Source organism: Cimex lectularius, unplaced genomic scaffold (genome assembly GCF_000648675.2).
Source record: "Cimex lectularius strain Harlan isolate CLEC.00 unplaced genomic scaffold, Clec_2.1 scaffold190, whole genome shotgun sequence".
Lineage (NCBI taxonomy): Eukaryota > Metazoa > Arthropoda > Insecta > Hemiptera > Cimicidae > Cimex > Cimex lectularius.
The window spans coordinates 501,667-527,452 of NW_019392798.1; the positions used below are offsets into that span (position 1 = coordinate 501,667).

The 25,786-nt window shown below is 35.1% G+C and overlaps 1 protein-coding gene across 4 annotated transcripts in view; it reads left to right on the forward strand.

Annotated features, from left to right (window-relative positions):
* LOC106664304 overlaps window positions 1-25,786 on the forward strand; it is a 167,789-nt gene that overhangs the window by 117,113 nt on the left and 24,890 nt on the right. For all 4 annotated transcript variants that reach the window (XM_014389909.2, XM_014389908.2, XM_014389910.2 and 1 more), the window contains exon 3: window positions 20,556-20,649. In XM_014389909.2, the coding sequence (XP_014245395.1) occupies window positions 20,593-20,649 (57 nt within the window). In that variant the 5' untranslated portion in view covers window positions 20,556-20,592. The remainder of the gene's footprint in view (window positions 1-20,555; window positions 20,650-25,786) is intronic.

A 25,786-nucleotide genomic window follows, 5' to 3' on the forward strand; every position in this document is an offset into this window, starting at 1 on the left:
TGGTTTTTGGAACGGCGTCGCTCCGTTTGGACTGCTCGGAGCGATCGTGAATGGCCACCTTAAAGGTATGGAAAATGGAAAACCTTATGGAAAATCGGAGTTTGAATTTGCGTCGGGTAGCGTCGCATGGAGTAGCATCGGGTGTGTTCCCAGCTTTAGAGTGATGAGCGCCGTGTCAACGCCTAAACCGTTAAGGCCACTGACGCCCCCTAGAGTTTATTTGCATTTAACAAAAATATTTTCTCACTTACATAATTAAATTATATATTTTATACTAATTGAGTATAATTAATGTTTATAAACAAGTACTTCTCTAAATTGCCTTCCATGAAAACGGTCACTAAAAATATGCGGGAATTTTGAATATTAAAATAAGACCTAAGAAGAAGTTTTATATTATTTTGTCGGTATTTCTAGAATTTTCTCTCCCGTCGTTCCTGCCTGTTTCAGTTTTCTTCTAATTAATTTCGTCAAATTGTTATTTTTTTACAGATTTACAGATGCTTCCCTCGAAAACCAATATAATATTTCAAATATTTTGCGCGATAAATGTGATTTTACGTAAAAATCCTACAAATATGCGATATTGTTCAAATATGCATGATTCGGACAGATAATCGATTTCCTCGGTCGGGTAGTACGTGGTGGCAAACAAAATATGCAACTGCATAAAAATCCGGTCTCTAGTTATATGTACGTTATTGATATTGTATTTGATTAATGACATTAGCGTAGCTGCGACTGAGTTTACATGTGTCCGTTCTGTAATTGATGCTGTGTTTTTCTCTGTTGACGTCAACCACTTCTAAAAAGTTACGTTTTTCTAAAACCTACGTCGCACCAGACCGCATCTAACGATCTCTAAGTAATCATTAACTAACGGTCACTAAACACCACACGTTCAGTTCATTGTACATTCGTCGACGAATTCTAGCTAATATACAAAAACAGAACGATAATAAAATTATAGTAGATATGTAAAGGGAATAGATTTTTTGTCAATAAATAAAAAATTTATTTATTAAGGAGCACAAAAGATCCAATTCAGGTCATCAAACAAAGCCTTTTTTATCCTTGTTAAGGTTTTGGAATTATTCCATCATCAGGGCCTGCATTAAAATCTAAATCTGATTTTAAAAAATTGCTTTAACAATTAACAATTATATCATAAATTTTTAAACATAAATAATAGAAATTAATTTGTAATCGTTCGTTCACGAAACGGTTATTGAACCAATCATTTATTTTTTAAATTTTGATTCAAAATCTCACCACTTAACAAAAACTTTTAATTCTTTTTTTAACACGGTCGAAACATGTACTAATAATCATTTGACTCCGGTCTGAACTTGTACATTAAATATTAAACTTCAATTGCCGGTAGGTGGAATCCAAATGTAAAAATATTCCCCTCGGTTATATTACTACCGTATTTTTGCAAATAACCCCATTCAAAAAGGGGGTTGAGTTGAGATTCCTAAATCCAAGCCTCAGTGAGTAAGAAATGAAGTAAAATCGTAATTTTAATTTCTCTTCAATTCTGGAGAAAATGTAATATGAGAGTCTCTTAAGTTAAATCATCTTCACGTGGGTCCTCATCAGACAAACAAATGTAAAAAAATAACCTTGTATTATTTGTAACTAAAGCTAGTCAATCATAGAAAAATATCTGAACTACAGTTAAAATTTAAGCAAGCGTGATAGATATGACATTTTTGACACGAATATTCTCCGGATGACACGGAACACTCAAACGACGACAGATTTAATCTAAATCCTCGGTATTCCACTCCGGAGATGGGTGTGCAAAGTAGTTTGCGCTACGCATTTGTGGAAATTTGACGTGAATCATTTACAGCATTCTCAGGTGGGCTCCTTCAAGAGATAGCTACTAGCGTTGAGAAGATTTAAAATAATTATTGTCACGTAAAATGCAGTAAATGGTGTGTAAGCTGAGGGGTAATTTTGATCTTAATATGGGAAATAAGGTCATTTTAGTCTACTCTTAATGAAAAATTGAAGATAATAAATTTTCGGAATACAACACCACGGCTCAAACCATACCTTCTTTTAACTATTAGAGATTGTGAAATGCTGTCTGGTGTGACGTAGGTTTTAGAAAAACAGTTTCTTTATCGTGCCAACGTTTCGATCTTTATTGAGATCATCTTCAGGGCTTATTTTAATGTAAGCTAACGGCAATGGAGTCATATCAGCTCCCAATATACTGCCATCCTTCCTCCTTCACACAGACATCCATACAAACTACAACCGGACATTAATACATTTTACATTGTGATGATCGTTCTGAAGAAAAAAATCTGCACTGTGGAAGAGAGGGGACGGTCATCGCAAACACATTGCAAGAGGAGATAAGCCCCAATCCGGAAAGGAGTGCACTGACACAAAGACGTATTAAATTTTACTATTTCGTGCCAAAATAAAAGATTTAAGTGTAGGGCCTTTTCAGGATTGGATTGGATAAAAAAACCGTAGACTTTTTCGTTTTTAAACACACGCTTTATTCTTCATACATAAGCACTTATATATTATAACCTCCCTAGAAGTGACCAATGGATTTAAGAACGCCACAGTCTGACGTCACCTTAGCGCAACATTCAAATGTATTCTCCTACAATTCGGCCAATTCTGACCCTCGAGGTCGCCCTCGACCTCACCTTAGTAAAACTAGTCATAAGGAGCTCAAGGTGTTAGTACATCATAAAATGCACAGCAGTTATAAGTACATAACATAAATATATAACAAGCAGCATAATAAGTAAATCATAAATCACCTTTTAGCTTTCTTTTTGACATAAATTCACATAATCGTTTCCAAGTGGAATCACATAAGGTTATAAAATTCTCAATAATTTGCGCAAGGAGCGTCATTACAATATCATCCCAAATTTTGCCTATAGTCACTTCTTAAGTCACAATCAGATAGAATTACATCTATAGAATTACTTACATACATTGAAACAAAATAAGTAGAGCATAGCATGATTAATCAGTAATGACAAAAGAACAATATAACATCAGTAAGTTACGTTTAAATACATCTAAAAAGTAGTTGTTTTTTAATACAAATAGAATAGTTTGAAAATAATTAAACTAAATGAAAACATTATACAATTATATAAACAAGAATAAATCGTTGTTGTATTTAATTATCCTGATTCTTTCTCATCTCTGAACGTGAGTGTGAACTTAGGACGATATTCTGACGAAAGCTTGACTCGTTCCTCAGTTTCGTGTTGGACCACTTCATCCAGGTCGGACGCAGTACATAAATCGTCTTCGAGAGCTTATCCAAGTACATAAGATCACCTTTCTCACTTCGTCTGTTCAGGCCTCTTTTCTTCAACTCGGCCACAAGTTGTTTCTTGCTTAACCTCATCCACCACGTGGTCTCATCATTCCGATCCATTTGCTCAAATTACTTTAAACAAGTTAAAATTATGGAAGTTATGTCCACTCTCTTCGTTACCACGCCGGTTGAATTGAATCGAATCCCACTTCTGAAAATCTCTAGGGCCTTTTCAGGATTGGATCGGATAAAAAAACCGTAGACTTTTTCGTTTTTAAACACACGCTTTATTCTTCATACATAAGCACTTATATATTATAACCTCCCTAGAAGTGACCAATGGATTTAAAAACGCCACAGTCTGACGTCACCTTAGCGCAACTTTCAAATTTATTCTCCTACTTAAGGTACGTTTTCGATTCATTTTGGTTAATTTTGATTTTTGTTTAAATTTAAACTCTGAATATTGCCTGGTTAAACGATTACTGCTGTGCAAGAAAAAGAAGCTTCTCGTACATTGTAAATGTTCAGTTTGTTCCATGTCAAGAAGAACCTTACTTTAAATGTATTATTTTGCTTATGCTGTATTTAGTCTTTTTATTGTACAAGATTCTGCATCATAACATATACAGACAAACTTACCGTTTCCCTTAAAAATCGAAACAGGTGACTCCTACTCCCAAGAATTGTCTTTGTATCTGGCGCTTGCCTACACGCTCCCTATAAGAAGTCTAGTTCTGTGTATATTTAGTTATTTATAATATAAACTCTACAGATAAGGCTCAAAAAGAGCAGTAAGTAACGTAACATAATCAAAGAATAATCTAAAATAAACAGCAAGATATATAATAAAATGATGTGATAAAAACAAGACTAGAACGTAGAAGAACAAGAGCCGTCTATAGAAACGACGAATCGGAATATTAAGCGAGAGATTTTCGAGAGATTAGAGATACTCTTTTTAAAAGATATAAAGAGTACGAGGAAAAACACAATTGAGTTTCTCAGGGAGGCGAGACGGCTAAGATGTAATGCCTCGCTTAACCGGTACCACGAAAAATAATCCTCTATCAACATAGAGAAGGTAATTAAATGCGCCAAATTTAAAAGGCAAATATCTAGTTAGCCTTTCGCTGGACAGATTCAGCCAGGTTAATCTCAGTTTACGAAATCGACCCCATACAATACTCAAGATATTGGTCAACAGGTAGTTTATCGACTTTTGATATTAATTGTATACAACAGTATAGTATATTTCCTTTCTCAGTGTTAGTTGTTAGCGTATTTAATGTGGTTGTAATGTACTGCAAATTAAAAAATAATAATTTATTAAAAAAGTGTAATAAGGTGGTAAAAACTTCAAAGTAAATAAATTACCAATGCGTTAATATTGCCTTAATATGGATAATTAATGCAGTGATTAAAATGAAGTTTTAAAAACGCTGATTATTTTAATACTTGTTTTTTTTATTAAAGTACATTTTGAGGATGGAAAAAAAGGTAAAAAGCCAACAGGGGCAAAGTTCCGCTAAACCCGCCAAACCTGACTGTCAGGCGGAAAGGTTTCACATGGTGCCGTTAATTAAAAATGTTTTACGCTCGTACGCTTTCATTTTCAAAATTCATTATCAAGAATGATTGATAAGTGCGATATTAATTGTATTGATAGTAGAACAGAAATAATTTATTACGACTGAAACAAAATGTAAATATTAGCGGGTAAAATCGGGTAGTGAAAAAATAGTATTAAATTATTATTACCGTATTCGGAGTTATTATTACATTAAATTAGTGAGCTCCCACAAGCCTTAAAAACCTGGTGTACCTCCCATGTACCATTGGGTAACATAGGCCAACAGGATATTTCAGCCAATAACCGGAAAAAAACAAAAGAGAGTTTCATCTTTTATTATTTGTATTTAAATTTGAAAATAATTTGTTAGGTGATTTATTCTTGAAATCTAGCCTCCTCGTAGACAAATTAATTAAATATTATTAATACAACATTATTTGATGAATTCAGGGTTATCAGAGTTTTTCAATGTGGTGTTGTTTTGTGTTCTGTATTGGTATGAACGTAAATTGTTTGCGTGAATGGCAAGACTATCCGCCACCGCGAAAATTATCGAGCATTTGATGTGAGAGTGTCATATCTGGAAGGTAAAATTAGAAAGTTATTTATAAGCGAGAATGGGATTTTGGGGTGACTCTGAAACAACAGTGAGTTCAGCGGATGTGAAAAATTAAAATGTAATGCTGAAAAGTATGGCGAACTGGACCGCCATGACCGACAAACTACTTGAAATAAAACTGTTGGAGGAAATGAGAATTACATTAACGCACTTGCGGTAGGCCACACAAGGCCGACAATGGGCATCTCTTCGCCAAAGAAAGACCATGGAGGTGCCTTTTTACGAGGCATATAAGTATCTGTAAAGCACGTATTGACAATGTGAGAAGAATTAGCACCGCAGTTGTGGTCTGCATGCAGTTTTAAACACCTTTTAAGGCACAGCAATGATTATAATAAGTTGATTCGATACCTGAAGCAGATAAACTTATATGGTCGCGTATGGGAGCCCCTTCACGTCGATTGAAATAGTATTCTTAATTTGATCGATTTTATTTATTTGCATTAGTTATATTATGTTTGGGTGTGTTTGTGGTAGAATATCGCGGACAAATTAAGTTTAAAGTAGTCTAGGTTATTTAGTTTTATACTTCGACACAAGACTATTTTTTGTATAGCTTATTATTTGTATATCTAATTAATAAGAAATTATGTAAAGGTTATTGTGCTATGTGTATTAAACTATTAGAATGAGAATATGTAAAAGTCGAAGAAACACATTTCGTGTCTCCCTTGGACGCTCGAAAATTCCCTCCAAAGGAAAATTCAAAAAATGCAAAATGGTGAAGCCAGAGGGTAGGCCCACAAGGAAGAAAGCCCCACGTAGAGCTCTCTGAGGAAGTTTGCTATTAGAATAGTATTCACTGATCAATCAGATATTGTCACTAATACGGAGTAGTTAGTAGTTAAGTAGTACTGTTTAGTATAGAGTTAGTCAGGTCAGTACTCAATGATGAGTTAAAATTTTAATTTTGTAAGATTTGTATGGAATGAGCGAGCTATGGAGGGGATTATCTGGCTTTTGCATAAGGTACCTCCTATATGTACCTCCTGTATATATATATATATATATATATATACAGTGACTCACAGATTTGTTCACATCAGTAAACAATTTTCTATTATCTCTAGTTAGCAAATCCCGTATTTTTTAATCCAGACATCAGCAATAGGATTGAGTTCGTTGAACTGTTGGTAAACAAACATTCACCCTAATAATCATTATTTATGTTTATATCTTTGAATTGAGCCAGTTTACTACGTGTTTTGTGTCTCGGGTTACTTCATTGCAAATTGCGCAAAATCCATTCAATAATTCGTCTCAAATTTGTTATCAGGTATCATCAATTTAGTTATTTTTCTTACATATTGAAAATAGTTCCTATCCTTAATGGTTATGATCTATTCCGTTTAATTACAGTGTGAAGCCATTTTCAACATTTTTGAAAGATCAAATAATAAAATCTCTACAAGAAGGACTTCTCTATCGTGAAATTTCAAAAAAATATAAATTGTTATTATTGGGGTAATAACAAAACCTAAAAGATCTTCCGGAATTTACGATAGTTGTTTTAAAAAGAAGAGGAGTGGTCATAAAACAAAATTTTCCGAGGCCAAAAGGCGTTGTATCTACGCTACTTTCGATCAGGACAGATTGTCAATGCTGTCCAAATTCAGCATAGGCCGCGTGATAATGATAATATGGATGACAGTGCTGAAACAAACGGAGATGTTTACGGATTAAGAGCGACGGGAAAAGTGAAGAAACCATTCCTGACCAAACAGTGGCTTGCTGATCGTGGTTTTAATGTCATGGAATGGTCCCCACAGTCACCTAACCTTAATCCAACTGAGCACTTGTGGGGAAAAGTAAAAAGATCTTTAGCCGATACTGCAGGAGACGCGTCAAACTTCGATCGACTTTGGGAAAAAACACTGATCCAGAACAGTACAGAAATCTCGTGAGAAGTATGACCAGAAGGACTGATGCAGTTTTGAAAGCCAAAGGAGGACATACAAAGTATTAAAGGACTTTCTATGACACAATCATATTATCGTTCGCACACGGTAATTTCTTTTATATTATTTTAGTAATCATGATAAAGGAACAATTTAATTTTTTGGTTGTTTTTTGTGTTAAGATAAATAAAATTATGAAAAAACTACGTTTATTTGATGTCCTACAATTGTTTTGTAAAGTAAATAATGATATAACCAAATTTGCATACAGCTGTGAACGAATCTGTGAGTCACTGTATATATATATATATATATATATATATATATACGTATTTATTTGCGTGAGTGGTTGTGTGTATGGGCACGGTTTGTGTGGAACAACGAGTACCCCAGATCTGTCGAACCAATTACATAAACTTACGCCTTAGGATAGGGAATGATCGAATGCATAATTTTTACTATGTGTGAATGTATTTATTGGCATGAGTGAAGGGAGGGCGTCATGGTGATCATGCCTTGCCGGGCTATCTACCGTAGGTTTAGGCTATACATAATTTTGGTTTAATTATAGAGGAAGGTAACAACAATCAAGAACTGTTGAGACCTGTCAAACATAGGTTAGATATAAAATAGCGTGAATGTATATTTTAATTGATTTAGGACATTTTAATGATGTATGAAAAGGTTAAACATCAAAAATAGGGGTAATTTTAAAAATATGAGATAGACAAAACGTTAGGAGCCCTAGCAGCTAGCCGGCAGGAAAAAATATATTCACATATTGAGGAAGGTTTAAAAATCCAGGTGAACTCGTAACGAGATCCGAAAAGTTTTGATTTAAACGATTGAACCAATCGTCAGCGGGTTCATCGCTTTGATGCATGAATTTAAAAAAGTGGCCATTTCAAAATAAAAAATAAAAAGCTTAATACAATTTTTCCGGCCTTTTATAAACTTTACTCTTGCTCACATTTTTTTCTCTTAAGGTCGTATTCGGATAATAGTTCATACGTAAAAACACCAATGAATATAAAACAGGTCCGTTTGGTTAGAAATATGCGTGTGTAACATGGCCCTTTATGCGACCAGTAATCGATTTAAATCATTTATATTTTGTCCCAAAATTTCGACATTATTTAACTACTTTGTGTATTCCATATAAAAATGCATCTACATTTACCGGAAAAATAATTTTTAATATTGAAAACTGCTGAGAAATGGTCGATATGCATCGAATGCCAGACTCGATTAAATGACTTACCGACGACGTACGTCCTGCATTACAATAAGGTTTTGCGGCGAACTTGCCACATATTCGAATGGTATTTTGTCCTTAATATACCATCAGGTCGTTGGCAAGAGAGAGGGAGAGAGAGCGATTACAACCAACGTCTAATCAAATAACTTATTAAGAATAATTAGAAAGTTGATTTTGGGTGTTGGTCTGCGAGTCGGTGAACTCATGTTGAACCCACACTGGGTTATGTATTGGGTCCGTCTTTACTCGCGTGTTGAATTACTACGGCATTGCGCCATCTTCAGTAAAGAACTGATGGATTTTTTCCTTGCTACAGTAATAATGATTTTACCACTTTAATTACATTATTTACAATACTGATATACAGTAGAGTGGTTAGGCGTCAGACTCTCGGCTCGTACAGTCGTGAGTTCGATTCTGGAATTTGTGCCCCTTCCCGCTTAAAAAATTTCATTAATATATAAGCATTGAGGCTTGGCTAGTGTGATCGACGCGACGCTAAAAAATAAATTCATATGTAATTAAATTTATAATTGATATGTTATGAATTATATTAATTTACTTTTTACATAACAACAAAATTAATTTTGTTTTTGAATTCAAGAAATAAGCACAAATTTTTGTCATTTAGTGATCAAACTATTTAGAAATCGTGCGATGCGGTCTGGTGTGATGTAGGTGTTAGAAAAACATTTTCTTTATCGTGCCAACGTTTGGATCTTTATTGAGATCATCTTCAGGGCCTGGGATTTACAAACATTGTTTACATATAACAATTACATTTTGGATGTGGAAAACTGAATTTATACAATGCAACTTCCATGAAGATGATCTCAATAAAGATCGAAACGTTGGCACGATAAAGAAAATGTTTTTCTGAAACCTACATCATACCAGACCGCATCTCACGATTTCTGAATAATTATGGACTAACAGTCACTAATCACCACACATAGTGATCAAACATTAATTCATTTTGTCATTGTGACACTTTCTGGTGGTTGTACTGAAAAAGTATGATCTCTTTCTTCCGATTGTGATTGGCTATCTCTTGTTGAATCGTTCATGACGTTCAATCGGTATAGATTTCATTTTGCCTTTCCGTGCCCAATAAAAACTTGTGTGGTTTTGAATTAGTGTATGTAATCAGGTTTTAATTTGAAGTGCTACGAACTGACGGTAAACCTAGGTAAATATGCTTCTGTTTTCCAGTCTGAAATCATAGCGATTGAACACTGCGCCCGAGGTGGAATACATTCCCGGAAGATAGCCCTCTTCTCTGACAGTCAGGCGGTACTCTCATGCGAGGTGGAGGTAAAGACTGTTTGGCACTGCATAGAGGCTAAGACGGAAGTCAGTGATACCAGGCACTCGGGACGTAGAAGCAACGAAAAGGTTGACATATTGTCCAAAGAGGGGGCAACATGGACTCTCTCGGTCTTGAAATCTTCTGTGACTTAGGATCCTGCCACAAAAGAAGATGATCTTAAAATGGATCCCTAATAAGTCCAAAACTTGGTGGAACAATACCAGAGGTATAAGGCACGCGAAGAGATTCATAGAAGGACCATCAGCAAAACTTACAAAAGAATTACTGGAAGACAACCGCAACCGAACCAGGATTCTGATTTGACTCCTGACTGGATGCGTTCTCAAATATTCGGTCGGAACAATGAGATTGGTGTAGAGGCTGTCCAGCCCCGAGGAGCCAAGACGAACCTCACTCCCCGCTTGCCCAATCCGAGTGGTCGGGTCAGCATTGAGCATCAGACCGTATGCCGTGCGTAAAGGGCTACCCAAGATGGCTGAAATGCATCAGCATCAGCACTCCCTAGATCTCGATAGGCCGATAGGCTATCTCCCACAGTATTGAGTCTCCTCCAGCGTAAGAACTTCCTGTTTTGTGGAATTGCTAACCACCTCCTAGAGGAGGCTGCCTTCGGTAAAGGACGCCATTCATGTAAGCACCACCGACCATTATCCGTTCCCATCCGCCACTTCTCACGCATTCGAGGGACTCCGTCAGCGTAGTCTGAGCGTTCTCAACGCTATACGCTTCGATGGTCCGATCCTTCGTATCTCGTACGAACGTATAAGGAACGTCATACGCAAGTGCTTGGGCGGAGGTCAGAGATAGAAGAACACCTCTTCTCTAAGTTCCCGCTAGGAGCATCGCCACTAAGCCACTACGAGTCCGTTCCCATGTAGCAGGTGCTGGACTTTGGAACATTTCTGCTACTCCGTAGTACAGATGGTTATGCACTCTCCTCCGTCTATGCAACAGGATCTAGTACCCTAACCCTCATGTGCCTCTGATAAAGCAACCGCCGTACGCTGCTGACCCGGAGTTAGACACGAATTCAGCTTTAGAGAGATGTATGTATGTGGTAGGTTCATTAGGTGTATGTATGGTGCAGGTTCTTGCAACTAGGACAGGAAAATCCGCAAGCAAGATCCTGCGCTAAGAAGCCGCTGGCAAAATTATGGAGGCTGATTAATACCTGGAAGCTGGCCAGAGAGTTATAAATAACAGGGGAGCACGATAAATGTATTCAGGTCGAGGTTCAGAAGACCTTGTGGCCGCCTCTTTTATCCCTCTCCCTTGGAGTGCTACTATTATTTTCAATAGATTCATGCAGTATTCCAAGTCGTGTTACCGAAAAAATTCCAGGGCGATTTCTGTATCCATTGCTGTTTACTTCGTTAATAAGATTTTCTACAATGGAAGCAATAGTTTATCAAAACATTCTCAGGGAAATTTCTGTTTGCGTTCGTCTGATTTATCATTTTATCGACGTGTCGAATCGTACCAGTCCAAATATTTTTATAGTCAGTAGAGATAAAAGTGTGTTGAAACAAAAGATGCGCTCTTTTGTCCGGAAGGAAATCCTCCTCTCGGCTGTATTTCCCGTGATGCGGTAATCGTTGTACATCATTCACCCCTTCCGGCAAAATGAAAACTTTCCACTCGCCGTTAAAGGTAAAAGGCGCCCTACTGGCAAAACTCTTGCGCCTTTTATATATTAAAAAATCCGAGCAGGAGCAAAATGTTGGAACGGTTGGAAAAGACTGTACTGGAAGACGGCCGATCAGGTGATCCATGTCGATATTCGTTCTTGTGTAAGAAAAAAAGCCTTTACATTAAGTATGCTAAACATGATATTATTTAAGCAGTTTTATAAAATATAAATATATTCAAGTTATAAACGTTTTTTTATTCAGAAATCGGGAGATGCGGTCTGGTGTGATGTAGGTGAGAGGGGAACGTGCACTCTCAACACGACACGCAAGAATGGCACAATTACCCAGAAGACAAACATTTTGAGCCCTGAAGATGATCTCAATAAAGATCGAAACGTTGGCACGATAAAGAAAATGTTTTTCTGAAACCTACATCACACCAGACCGCAACTCACGATTTCTGAATAATTATCGATTAACTAATCACCACACATATAAACGTTCTTGTATTTAAGTGGCTTCAAATAGCTGTAAAACTATCTACCCAGAAGAAAACCAGCATAAATGGTTGTAGTACGTACATTATTCTATAGTGTGTACACTCAGGAAATTGTCTCGGTAACAAAAAGGTTCTTAAATTTCCAAAAATACATATTTTTTAGATTTCTATAATTATCCAATTATTTAGAACAATTTTAAGAAAGCTTTGGCTTATGGTGCGTCAGTGGCCGCAACGGTTTAGGCGTTGACACGGCGCCCATCACAGTAAGGTAAAGGTCCAGGGTTCGAATCCAGTGGTCCTGCATTCCAACCCGACGTACTTACAAATGGGCTTTTTTCAAAAACACCCGCACCCTGAGGGTTGATATGACCTCTGCTGTTGCACCGTCGTAAAAAAATTTTTTAGGGAATTTGAAAAAATAACTTTTTGTTTTTCAAATAATGACCTAAAATTTTATTGGAAGACTAGTTAGGTTCATTATATTTTACAAAAAAAATTGAGAAAACCATTTCAAATTTGGTCAAGAAAAACGTTAAATTTTGCAAAAGTAACGCCTTAAATCAGATAATGAAAACACTTCACCGTTGTTTTTAAGTAAAAAATGAATTTTTGTTTAGCAGTTGTGCTATCGAGGAAGGATGAATTTCGTGAAATATTGAATTCAATTGCAGCCAATTAACCCTTTCTTTAAACCATAAGAAATCATAGGAGATGGTATTAAATATAGGCATACATTTTCAAAAAAAACATACACATAGTAAACATTTTACTTTCAAACGTTTCCAATCTTCTACTGCAAATTTACAGTGATTAAAAACCCTCTTAACTACACGCGATATGTGAGGGGAGAGAGAGAGAGAGACAGGCAGTCAGAGGGAGTGAGACAAACGTACATAGGAAAGGGGTGCAAAGATGGTGAGGTAGAATTGGAAAGTGGGGCACAGATAAACACGCAGATGCATTCTGAAATAAAAACATATAGAAAACAATAATATAGACATAGTAACAAAACGGAGAGAGGCACAGACAGGCAGATAGACAAATTGAGCGTGAAATAAAGACATACTGCCATATAAGCATATACAAAAAGAAAGGTAAAAGAGAAAGAAAGAAAAACTTTATTATGTCCTGGGATGTGTCCTGAGTACAGGTTCCCTTAAGGACAACAATAACAAAAAAATACACTTCTATAAAAGAACTCTCTGAGCGATACAATAATACAGGAATGGTAGTTTTTATATATATATATATATATATAATCTAAGGTATTAACATATCGGGGACTACCAATGACTATCGCTTTCATTTTCTGCGCTCTGAACGACAATGTCGATGCTTTTAGCGCAATTACCAATCCTTTCAAAATCCAAGTTTCACCTTCCTAATACCATCTTCTAATTCAGAAGGTGACATGGAAGTACCCTGGTTGTCATCTGCCTACGTCAAATATTTACTATATTCAATAGAAGCAGATATGTCTCTGACATAGATGAAAAACAAAATTGGACCTAAGACAAAACCCTGTGGAACTCTAGATTAACAAGTTCTCACGAAGATTTCTCAAAAATTCTCACCATTCGCTACAATTACAGCTTGTTTTCTTCCTGTGAGATATGACTCAAGAGAGAGAGAGAGAGATAGAGAGAGACAAGAGTGAGTGAAGAGCGTCGTAGATACAAAGACATTGTACAACCTACATTTAATATCAAGTCACAATGAAATTGTCAATTCGTCTTTTGTTTTTTATAACTTTTTAATACGATCCTGTATTAATTTCTCATTCTAGACGAAAAACAAATCGCCTGATATATTGATAAAAATTGTTTAAAAAATCCTTAGAAAGACTTTTTCTGACAATTTTCCCAAAAGGAAACACTCTAAATTTTAGAATATAAATTAAGAATAAAGAAAAGAAAAAAGTCCTCAAGACAGGTACAAAACAACGAAGGAAATAATGAAAGAATGGAAACCGGCGACAAAAGAACGGCGGCAACTTTTGAAGTTGAGTGTAGTAAACAAATATTGATGTTTGCAACAACCCTCATCCGGTTTACCGGGGTCGGCGAGCTTTTAAGATTTTTCCTCCTAATACCCCTAATAACATAAATTTATAATAATTATCACGAATTAATACAAAAGCGATTGTGAATATTCATTAACGATGTTTTGTAAGAAAGCCTTTGAGATTTTTTTTTATGTGAGGGAGATTTAATTTGCTTGCATAATGTCTGTAACAATTTTTAATGAACTCGTTACAAAATAAAATTTACTGTGTGAAAATATCGGAATAAACGAATCAATATCGAATTTGAATTATTATATACTTCTTGGAAGGTTTAAGAGGAAGAGAAATAGAATAGGAAAGAGTGATCGGAGGTATGAATTTTTTTTTTTTTTGTTTTGAGAAGAAAACTTGGTAAGACTGGAGTGGCCAATTCGAAGCCGAGTTGGAAGGGGTTCTCCTCAGAAAAATCTGGAAAGTGATGAGATAAGCTGCCCAAAGTGGCCAGAGGTACCCCATCCCGAGGAGTTCCAGTTGAAGCGGCTTTTCTAGATAATTTGTCTGCGTTTTTTTTTTTTTTTTTTTTTTTTTTTTTTTTTTTTTAATTGATTAATGATAACTCAATTAATTATACACAATTTTTTCATTTCGAAAAATTTGTGTCTGGCGGGATTCGAACCCACGACTTTCGGCTAAATACGCCGCTGCTCTACCACTTGTGCTACCGTCACTTAGATCGCCCATGCCACAAACTTCCCATTTCGACTCCCTTTTATTCCAATTTTATTATTTAGCCGAAAGTCATGGGTTAGAATCCCGCCAGACACAAATTTCATTCATTCCGAAAAAAATTGCGTATAATTAATTGAGTAATTATATTATTAAGAATAAGCTGATAACAATAATTAAAAAGGATTAATCATAGTTCAAAATTTGTAACCAGTAATAATTTACATTTTTATAAAATACATTCAACTGTGAGGTATGTAGGGATCACTCTTGATACCAAATTGAATTTTGGTGCTCACAGAAGTAATCTTGTAGGCAACGGGAAAGCGGCTATACGAACATTTTTCCCATTGCTCAGAAATAGAGTCTGGCATGAGCCAACACAATAAACTGCCAATTTATAAAGTATTTATTAAACCAATGTTGCTATTTGCATGCCCAGCATGGAATTTTACCTGTAAAACAAATCTCAATAAATTACAGGCAATTCAAAATATATTTCTGCCGCTAGCCACCGCCTCTCCCGGATATTACAGATGGACAGACCTACACGAGTGAACTAACATGAAATGGGGTAGAGGAGGAAATATAGGACAGCAAATTCTTTAGGCGTATGAGTGTTTCCTCAAATCCCATTTGCAGATCCATTTGTGCATATCCAACAAATGCAAATTGGAAACATAAGAGGATCAAACACAATGTACCTGGTTTATAAATTTGTCATAGTTATCAAATACAACGTTATACGGATATTTATTTACGTATTTAATTTTTTATTTAATCATTTATTTATTCTCGTCTACACTTTGTATATGCATTTATTTAATTCTATATACAGATCCATTTACGTTTTAGTAGTCAATTGACCAAGATACTTCTTTCAATTAATTATTTTTTTTATGTAAGGTCGTAAAGTCTTGGTTGAGATAAAAAAGTCAACGTCACGAGGGGGATTCGAGCCCACGACCTTCGGCTCAATACGCCGCTGCTCTACCACTTGAGCTATCGCGACTTTGATCCTCTCGGACACCAACTCTCCATCTCAACCTACAACCGTTGGAATTTTCCCTCTTTTTGTCATTTTCTATATACAGACTTCATCGTTCTCCATGTGTGTGGTGATTAGTGATCGTTAATCGATAATTATTCAGAAATCGTGACATGCGGTCTGGTGTGATTTGAGCCCTGAAGATGATCTCAATAAAGATCGAAACGTTGGCACGATAAAGAAAATGTTTTTCTGAAACCTACATCACACAAGACCGCATCTCACGATTTCTGAATAATTATCTCAGCATGTGGTTTTTTTGAACATATTTTTCCCCACAAATCATTATGGAATTTCTCTTATCTCTATAAAAATGATTTAAGTAAATAGTAGGAAGCCATAGTGATACGTCACTTTCCCTACATTCTAAAAGTATTGAATATACTTTATTGCACATGTACAAATAAAAATTTATTCTATTCTATTTTATTCGTATTAAATCAAAAACAAAGATACTTTTTTTTAATTTGAGTGTATTTTTTAACATATAATTGGTTTTTATATAAAATACAACATAAAATTAATTATAAAAATAAATGATTGTTGTATTAATTAAAGTGATTTTTTAATGTGTGGTGATTAATGACCGTTAATCGATAATTATTCAGAAATCGTGACATGCGATCTGGTGTGATGTAGGGTTCAGAAAAACATTTTCTTTATCGTGCCAACGTTTCGATCTTTATTGAGATCATCTTCAGGGCACAAAGTGTGTCACTCAGAGAGGGCACTCTCAACACGACACGCAAGAATGGCACAATTACACAGAAGACAAACACTTCGAGCCCTGAAGATGAGCTCAATAAAGATCGAAACGTTGGCACGGTAAAGAAAATGTTTTTCTGTAACCTACATCACACCAGACCGCATCTCACGATTTCTGAATAATGTTTTTTTTATTTTTGCTTTATGCCGAGGCAGATCTGCCATGCCAAAAATAAAAAATAATTAGTGTATATTTTAAATTTTAAAAATCTCGAATTAATAGAAGATTGCGTATCACTTCTTGCAGTCCACAGACCAAAAATTTTTCTTGAAATCGGTATTTTTCATTCGGAGCCTCCCTTAGTGGGTTAGGTTCGTGTTTATTTTTAATCTTGCCTTTTCGGTATGGATCGATCCCTATATAATCCTTACAAAAATGACGGTGCGTTTTATTCTCCAGCGTACACAAATTCCACCTACATCGAAGATTCATGAAGGCAGTTTGATCAAAATCAATCGTGACTATCGGACATTTTTATAATGAAAAATTTATTTCCCCCCCCCCAGCCACGGGTTTGAAATGCGATGTGAAAAAGTTCTCGGAAAATTTAGACGTTCGGCCGAGTGGTAATTAAAAGCAAACCTTTGTATTATTTGACGTCTAAAATTCATCCCGAGCCCGTTTTGTTGAACAAGATGAAACTCGACTGGAGAACATTCCCCGCCGCGGTGCTTGAATGTTAACTATCCTCTCGCATGAAATCTGGGAGTTCAACTGTGCAAATATCGCTCAGAGGCGGACCGATATGGGTGAGGATGTAAATATTTGTACGGAACTCAACTTGTCATATCTGCGTTATTAAATTTATTTATAAGGACGAAATTGGGCGTTCTTTGAGAATAAAAACACCTTCCGACCATAGATGTATTAATTGTCAAGACACCCCAAATAAAATTCTATACCTCACAGTGCCAACAAACTCAACAGAATGAGTGTGAATTTTATATTTTTATTATTTGGTACATAGTTATTAGACAAGAAAAGTCTGTGCGTTCAGCATCTTGTTTTTTATAGCTGCGGAAGGTGGCTTGAGGTTGCGTGTCTGCCTATCGTTTCGATATGGTTGTTGTTTCTTGCATGTTTTTGTGCACTTTACGAATCTCATTTATGTGCAGGTAGTGTTTCAATCCTGTGCATGATAATACGTTTAAGGGGTGAAGAGGAACCTGAAGTCGTAATACTTCAAATTCTTCCAGTCAGCCCTGTTATCACTCCCAAAAACCACATCCTTGTGCCGTGTCCTAAGAAGAGAAATATGTAAGTTCAAATCTTCACTTTAGCACGAGCAATAACTATGACGTCATTACTAGACTAACACGATAGACAGTCTTTGCTTCAAAAACAAAACCGTCATACCGATATGGACTTATTATTAGATCCAGACAGCTCGCCAAAGCATCCAGCAACTACAGAACCCCTTCTAGTTCAAACCCGTCCTTGGTATCTACAGCTAAAACTTCTTTCTTTGTCGATCTGTCCCACCCATCATTTTGGTCTCAACATTGTTTACGTTACACACGCCATAATTGCATATCCTGACAATCTACGCCTGTGGCCACGCGATCTCATCAAAAGTGACATCCGGTCAGAACTGTACGAGTCATATATTATACTACTGTGGAAAAACAAAACATTATTTCGACATGGAAGTGTGGGGTACCACCAAGCTATCTAACAACCAAATAGTCCAAGTATTCCAATCAACATTGCTCAGAAGAATTCTACGTCAAAGAATTTATCTGTTCCCGCATACACAATCTTTCAACCTATCCTAAACCTACTGCTCCTGCCTACTCCACTTCTTCCCATGTTAAGAAACCTCCACGTCGTCTCAAACGACGATGGCCCCGAGACCTCCTCGCCTGAACCCGATAACAAACTGTTCTTCTCATAACACGTGTCCTCCGGGTGCAGTAATGGCACTAGCATTAGTGTTTTGCCCGAGATTTTATAACGTTAAGATTTAATTAATACGTACAAAATACAAATAAATATTATTATAAAAAAAGATGGTACAAATATTTACTCGATGTACTTCATCCTAAAGCAATAAATGTCTAATATGTCCAATATATTAAAATAAAGACAAATGTTTTCACTATCGTTGGCATTTTCAAAAGGCCAGATGTAACAGAAAGTAACAACTTTTGTAGATTAGCAAATTGTTAAATTCGTCTGGAGTTCGAATATTTTCTATAACCCATTGCTTACGTCAATGTAAACATTTTTATGTATTAATAGTTAATTAGAAATCTTATCATTTATCATCTTAAATTTATCATTTTAAAAAATTATAAAAACAGAAAATTTGTAAACACCAAGACGCTGGAGGGAGAAACAGGTCATTTTCAGCAAGACGTCCTAAAAACCGTCAGTCGCTCCCTGTACGCACGAACGTACATCAGCTGTCTTCAGTGAGTCGCTCCCTGGGTTTCAACCTGTACGCACGAACGTCCCTTTGGCTTCGTCCGGCGAGTGGCTCCCAGACTCCAATCACGATAAACACGAACTAATCTTCTGATCTTCACTGTTGTGAGTCGACAACATAAGTTGTTTCTGGCCAGATTTTATTTTCGGTATTTTTATCCACTAAATCCTTTACGCAACAGCCGGCAACTATCCCTGGTAGCGCCCGGACTTGGAGGGTAGATACCCAATACTTTCTCCCGTCGGCGTCTACGAAACACCAATTACAGTTCGAGTTCTGATTGACCAATTAATTATTATTTCTGAAAGGTATTGGTTGAGATAAAAAATCAGTGTCACGAGTGGGATTCGAACCCACGATCTTCGGCTAAATACGCCGCTGCTCTACCACTTGAGCTATCGTGACTTCGATCCGATCGTGTCATCTCAACCTCACCTCTCGAATTTTCCCTCCTTTTTGCCATTTTTCAAATGCCGTGTAATCTATGTGATTCCCGGCGACAAATGAAATGGCCACGGAGAGCTTTCATGAAGATATAATTCAGTTTAAGTATTAATTCCATTACAGTTCGTGGTCCGATTGACCAATTAACATTTTTTAATTAACATTCCAATGAAATTAAATAGATGGCAAGTTGGTGTCCGAGGGATCGAAGTCACGATAGCTCAAGTGGTAGAGCAGCGGCTAAAGCCGAAGATCGTGGGTTCGAATCCCGCTCGTGACACTGACTTTTTACCTCAACCAATACTTTAAATAAAGATTAATTAATTTTCTACAACCTACAATGAACTTGCAATTAGCAGATTAAGTGAGAATAGGCGGACCGAAGTTGTCCTTGCAAACAGAAATGTGCAAAAGAATAACCTTTCAACAGAACATTTTAATGAAATTAAATTTGTTTCTTCTATTCATATCTTTTGTTTTATTTTTTATTTTTTGAATTAATTCACTTATATTTATTTATAGGTTAAATGGGGAATGCTGGAGGTGTAGGAGGCAATGCTCCCGGATATGATTAGTAAATTCATAAGTTCGTCTATAGTTCGAATATTTTCAATAAAATGTAATCAACTTGCAATTAGCAGAACAAGCGAGAATAGGCGGACTGAAGTTGTCCTTGCAAACACAAGTTTAACAATTTAACACAATTAAATCCATTACATTTAGTGGTCTGATTGACCAAATTACTTTTTTCAATTAATTAATCTTTTTTATGTAGGGTTTTGGTTGAAATGAAGTTAGTGTCACGAGCGGCATTGGAACCCAGCCGAAGGTCGTGGGTATCCGTAACACTAACTTTTACATTTCAACGAAAACCTCACATAAAAAAATGATTAATTTAACACAATATTAAAGAATCACCTTTCAAGAGATCATTTTAATGAAATTAAATTTTTTCGTCTATTCATTTTGTTTTATTTTTTATTATTTTTCAATTAATTCAATTATATTTATTTATAGGTTAGATGAGGAATGCTGGGGGTGTGGAGAGGTGGCAATGCCTCCGGATATGATGGACAAGTCTGTCGCCACCGACGGCGACTTTCAAGGAGATGTAAGTAAAATCTTTTTTTAAATTGTATATCGTCTATTTTTTATAAACGTAAATTCGCTTCTTGTAAAGCGGGAAGAATCGTTCTATTGGTAATTAGCATAATACTAGGGAAGAACAAGGAAAGGGATCCGTCGGTGATTGCGACCGTTCCGAGCCCCTTTAACTCCTGTTTAACAACCCTCTAACTTATCCAACCCCCGACACGAAAACTCAGCAGTTTCTCCTATTCGTCGACACTCCTCTTACCGATTCCACCCTCCTGGCCCCTTTTCTAATTGAATGCAATTTTCCAACTATTTAACTATTTATTTATCCGTGCTGTACGTAATATTTTATATATTCCACTATACACGAGAATCATAAAAGAGAAAGAAGATAAATGACAGAAGGATAAAAAAGAAAAACAGACAATATTCAGAGATAATAACATAAAAAATGAGTTATAAATAAAATAATTACCAGAGAAAGAGATAGAGAGAGGAGAAACAGAGAATAGAAGATAATTTCCAGAGCGAGAGAGAAAAAAATAATTCGTAGAATGATACAAAAAATAATTAATATAAAGAAGTTCAAAAGAAAGAAAATATGAACAAAGTGAGATGTTTACATCTATTACAAAACTGCAGGGAAAAGGGATAGTAAGTAATAAATCTAATTTGATGAAGTTGTGAGGAGCGGGCAAGAATGGGGTAGTTTAGAAAAACATTTTTTTATTCATTTTTTCGATATTTCGACCTTTATTCGGATCATCTTCAGAGCATAAAGGGTAGTACTATTCTTGTGAAGCCATATTGTGATCAATGTTTTTTACACAAAACCAATATGACACCGCTAGAATAGCACCACACTTTAAGCCGTGAAGATGACCCGAATAAAGGTCGAAACGTCGGTAAAAAATGAAAATGGTGTTTTTCTATACTACCTCATTCTTGAACCTTGCTCACGACTTCAACAAATTATGAAACAACAGGTCACTAAGAAACACACACGTAAGTAATAAAATCAAGTCGAAAAGTGTGATAAAAAATTGCGTCTATAGATAATTATATAGAGGGTGAGAAAAATTAAAAAAGATAAGTAGGCAGAGAGCAAGAGAGAGTGGAGATAATAAGCAGCACAAAAAGCGAGCATGAGTTAATATGATATATAATATTAGATATATAATATTGAAAAATAATAAAATTAATAAAAAGAAGTTAAAAAAAAGAAAGTATGAACAAATGAGATATTTACGTTCTTTAGAAAAGTGTAAGCAAAAGAGATTGAAAATAATAAAATCGAGCAAAAAATGTGATACAAATAAATGTAAAGAGGGAGAGAAAGATAGAGAGATTTTAATAAGCAACACAAAAAGCCAGAATGAGTAACAGAAAGATATATAATAGTGAAAAATAACATAATTTATAGAAAGAAGTTGAAAAGAAAGAAAGTATGAAGAAAGTGATATGTTTACATTCTTTAGAAAAGTGCAAATAAAAGAGAAAATAAGTAATAAAATCGAGTCAAAAAGTGTGATAAAAAATTACGTTTAAAGATTGATATGTGGAGGAGAGAAAGAGAGGGGAAGATAATAAGCAACAAAAAAAAGCGAGCATGAGTAACAGAAAGAAATATAATAGTGAAAAATAAAATAATTAGTAGGAAGAAGTTAGAAAGAAATAGATTATGAACAAAGTCATATGTTCATATCCTTTAGAAAAGTGCAAGCACAAGAGATAGTAAATAATAAAATCAATTTAAAAAGTGTGATAAAAATATTGAGTCTACAGATAGAAATAGAAAGAGAAGGAAGATAATAAGGAACTTAAAAAAAGGGAGAGTGAGTGACAGAAAAAATAAAATAATTAAAAGAGGGAAAGTGTAATAGAAAAAAGAGAAACAGATGTTCATAGGAAAGGTATTATCAGAGTGAGATAAATAGAGAAAGAAGAAGAAGTAAAGAGTGATTTATTGATTTCCCAAAAAGAAGAAGAACGGTAAAGACATCAAACCAAAAAGAAGGTAAAAAGAAACAATAATTAACACAAAAAAGGAGAAAGAAAGTGAAAAAGTGATATTGAGAGATAAAGGGAGAAAGAGAGTGAGATGATAATTAAATATTTCCTATTGGCATTTTATATATTTTATTCTATTGTATGAGATATTTATGTCGATACTTCCATAGTTGTCAGATTTACAGTCAGTTGAACAAGCAAGATCAATACTTTACCAAGTCCTGTCCTACACATTAAATATACTATTTTTATTGTTAAAATCTAGACAAACAATATGGGAAATTAAAAATATACAAAATATAATACTTTTCCTTGTTTTATTTTCTTTTTTAAAGGTTACACCACATATCGTCATACGTGTAAATTATAGTACAATGTCACCCGTTGAACAACCAGCCAGGAGTAATTCAATCTATATTCAAATAATAATATCACCGTTCCCTCTGGAATTAATTTTCTTCAAACAGAATACTTGGAAGGAAGAGGAGCGAACTGGAACCCTTGTAATTAAGATCCGAAGATAACTCGGCCAACTCCTAGGTCGAGATGACAGCAAAGCAAACAGCTTTTAATTAGCTTCTGTTGTACAAAACTGGATGCTTTTCATATCTTTGTTCAATTAGCAAGAACCGCGGGATCTTACACGAAATCCCGACGCCCTCATTCGAAAAGAATCCAGTAATAAATTATGAGCACGAATATTTTCGTTTTAACGTTTAAAACGAACAGTTGTTTGTTATAAAACTTAATTTCAAACATTAAGGAATTTAAACCAAAAATATTAAGGCTTGCCTTTATTAATAATAATTTAAAAAAATGTTAAGAGAAAAGGTAATCTAGTTGTTCTGTTGCAAGAAGAAAAGCAAAAAAAGCTCATGTTCATCAGAAAGAGCCCTCATTAAAACAGGCTTATAAAAAAAGTTTTAAACACCCCTCTCCCCAGAAATATCTCTCTCTACCTCTCTCACTCTCACTCTCTCTCTCTCTCTCTCTCTATCTATCTAATCTATCTATCTATCTATCTATCTATCTATCTATCTATCTCTCTCTCTCTCTCTCTCTCTCTCTCTCTCTCTCTTTCTATTTATCTATCTTTTCTTATATTCGACCTCAACAGTTAATCTTATGATTTTTCCTTCTTGAAGGTGGGATAATAGGTCATCTCAAAAAAACCACAACCAGTTTTTATCCACAACGTTCGGATTTATTTTAATCCTTCCTCAGGTGAGTTAACGCCTGTACACAGAACTAATATTTTTTACACTTTTAGATCAACATGGTTATCATTGTTTCTTCACTACTTACAATGGTTAAAAAAGTGGTCGTCCGTCATTAATATTTTATAACAGTTTATTTAAAAAAATAGCCAGTGTGGTACTTATTCAGACTACGAAAAAACGTTTTAATATTTTGAACCTGACTAGACTCTTATCACAACCTCTATAGTTCTACCTCTATCTAGTTGATCTAAAAATGTAAAAAAATATTTGTTCTGTGTACAGGCGTTAACTCACCTGAGGAAGGATTAAAATAAATCCGAAACGTTGTGGATAAAAACTGGTTGTGGTTTTTTTGAGATGACCTATTATCCCACCTTCAAGAAGGAAAAATCATAAGATTATCTATCTATCTATCTATCTATTTATCTCTCTCTATCTATCTATTTATCTAATCTCTCTCTCCATCTTTCTCTCTCTCTCTCTCTCTATATATATATATATATATATATATATATATTTATCTCTCTCTATCTCTATCTCTATCTATCTATTTATCTCTTTCTTTCTCTTTCTCTTTCTTTCTGTTCTCTCCCTTTTTGTCCCCTTATTTTGTTTTTTGTTACACATTCTCGCTTTGCTAATTATCTCCCTCTCTCTCTCCACTCTGTTTCTCAATTTCTACCTCTTCTGCTATAAACAAAGTATGAATTTCTAAAAATATAAGGTTACTTACTACGTTGCAAATATGAGCTCTTATTGAGAATAAAGCAAATCCATTTTTTCTCTGTTATCTGTGGTTTTTTACGTGTTCTACGTTTCTTCTCTGGTTTTCTTTTATCTAAATTATCTATAATTATTTAAATAATTAGACGCCCAGTAAACAGGTTTCAATCAATCGGGACATCAGGAGGTTAACGTACATCTCAAATTGGACTAAAAAATCTCAACTACTTCAACCTTTCACAACCTTTCTTCCGTAAACCTCTCTATCTCATAAAATAGTAACCCTGCAGTTAATTTAATTGCACAAATGAAATGAGCTTTGAATGCCCTATATTGCTTAAACATGAATATAAAATAGTCGATAACAAACAAAACAATGACATAAATATGATAAAACATGACTAAGTCGTTAAATACAGGAATGATAAATTTATTCAGATCAATTCGCTTTCGTCCCTGAAGTCCTGTTAGTCTCTTTTTTTAATCGCCCATTTATCGTGTTCTTTTTCTTTTTTTTTTTTTTTTTTTTTTACTATTGTCTGGAATTTTTTTTAAATTGAACGTTTATTCATTATTTCCGTACATATATAAAATTTGTTTGGACTGAATACGAGAGGGAGAAAATACTCGATTTCTTTTGTTCAACATCCAGCAGCACCACTACACGACTCCATCTGATTTTAATTAGTGCTAAAAAGGGTGGAGGGTGAGAAACCCCCCGGGTCGAAAGGGTTCAACTAAGGGGGTCTCTTCCAGGTTAATTGAGACGAGTTTAACGGTGTACTTTCATCTCTAAATAAATAATAATAAAAATGTTTATGAGTAAAAAGAAATATTTAAAAAATAATCATACAGAACTAGTAATATAAAATCATACAACTGGTGTATAATAAATAAAATGTTCTAGAAAACATTATTTGTATTATAGACAAAATGTAAAGAATCTTATAACAGTAGAATAAAGCTAAAACGACTGCCTCTTGAACTGCTTTTATTCCAGTACAGTCTAGATCTCACAGCCGATCTAGTCGTCGCACTATTTGCTCTGTAGTCTCAAGGCAATGAGCTAAGCCCGTTTATTTACCTTGATTACCTAACCGATTTCCGTTCACATGAAAACGTCTCTCCCTACAAAGACGACGTAGCAGTTCTAAGCTCGGCTAAAACCTGTGAAGGGGTACAACGGAAGTAGGAAGGTTA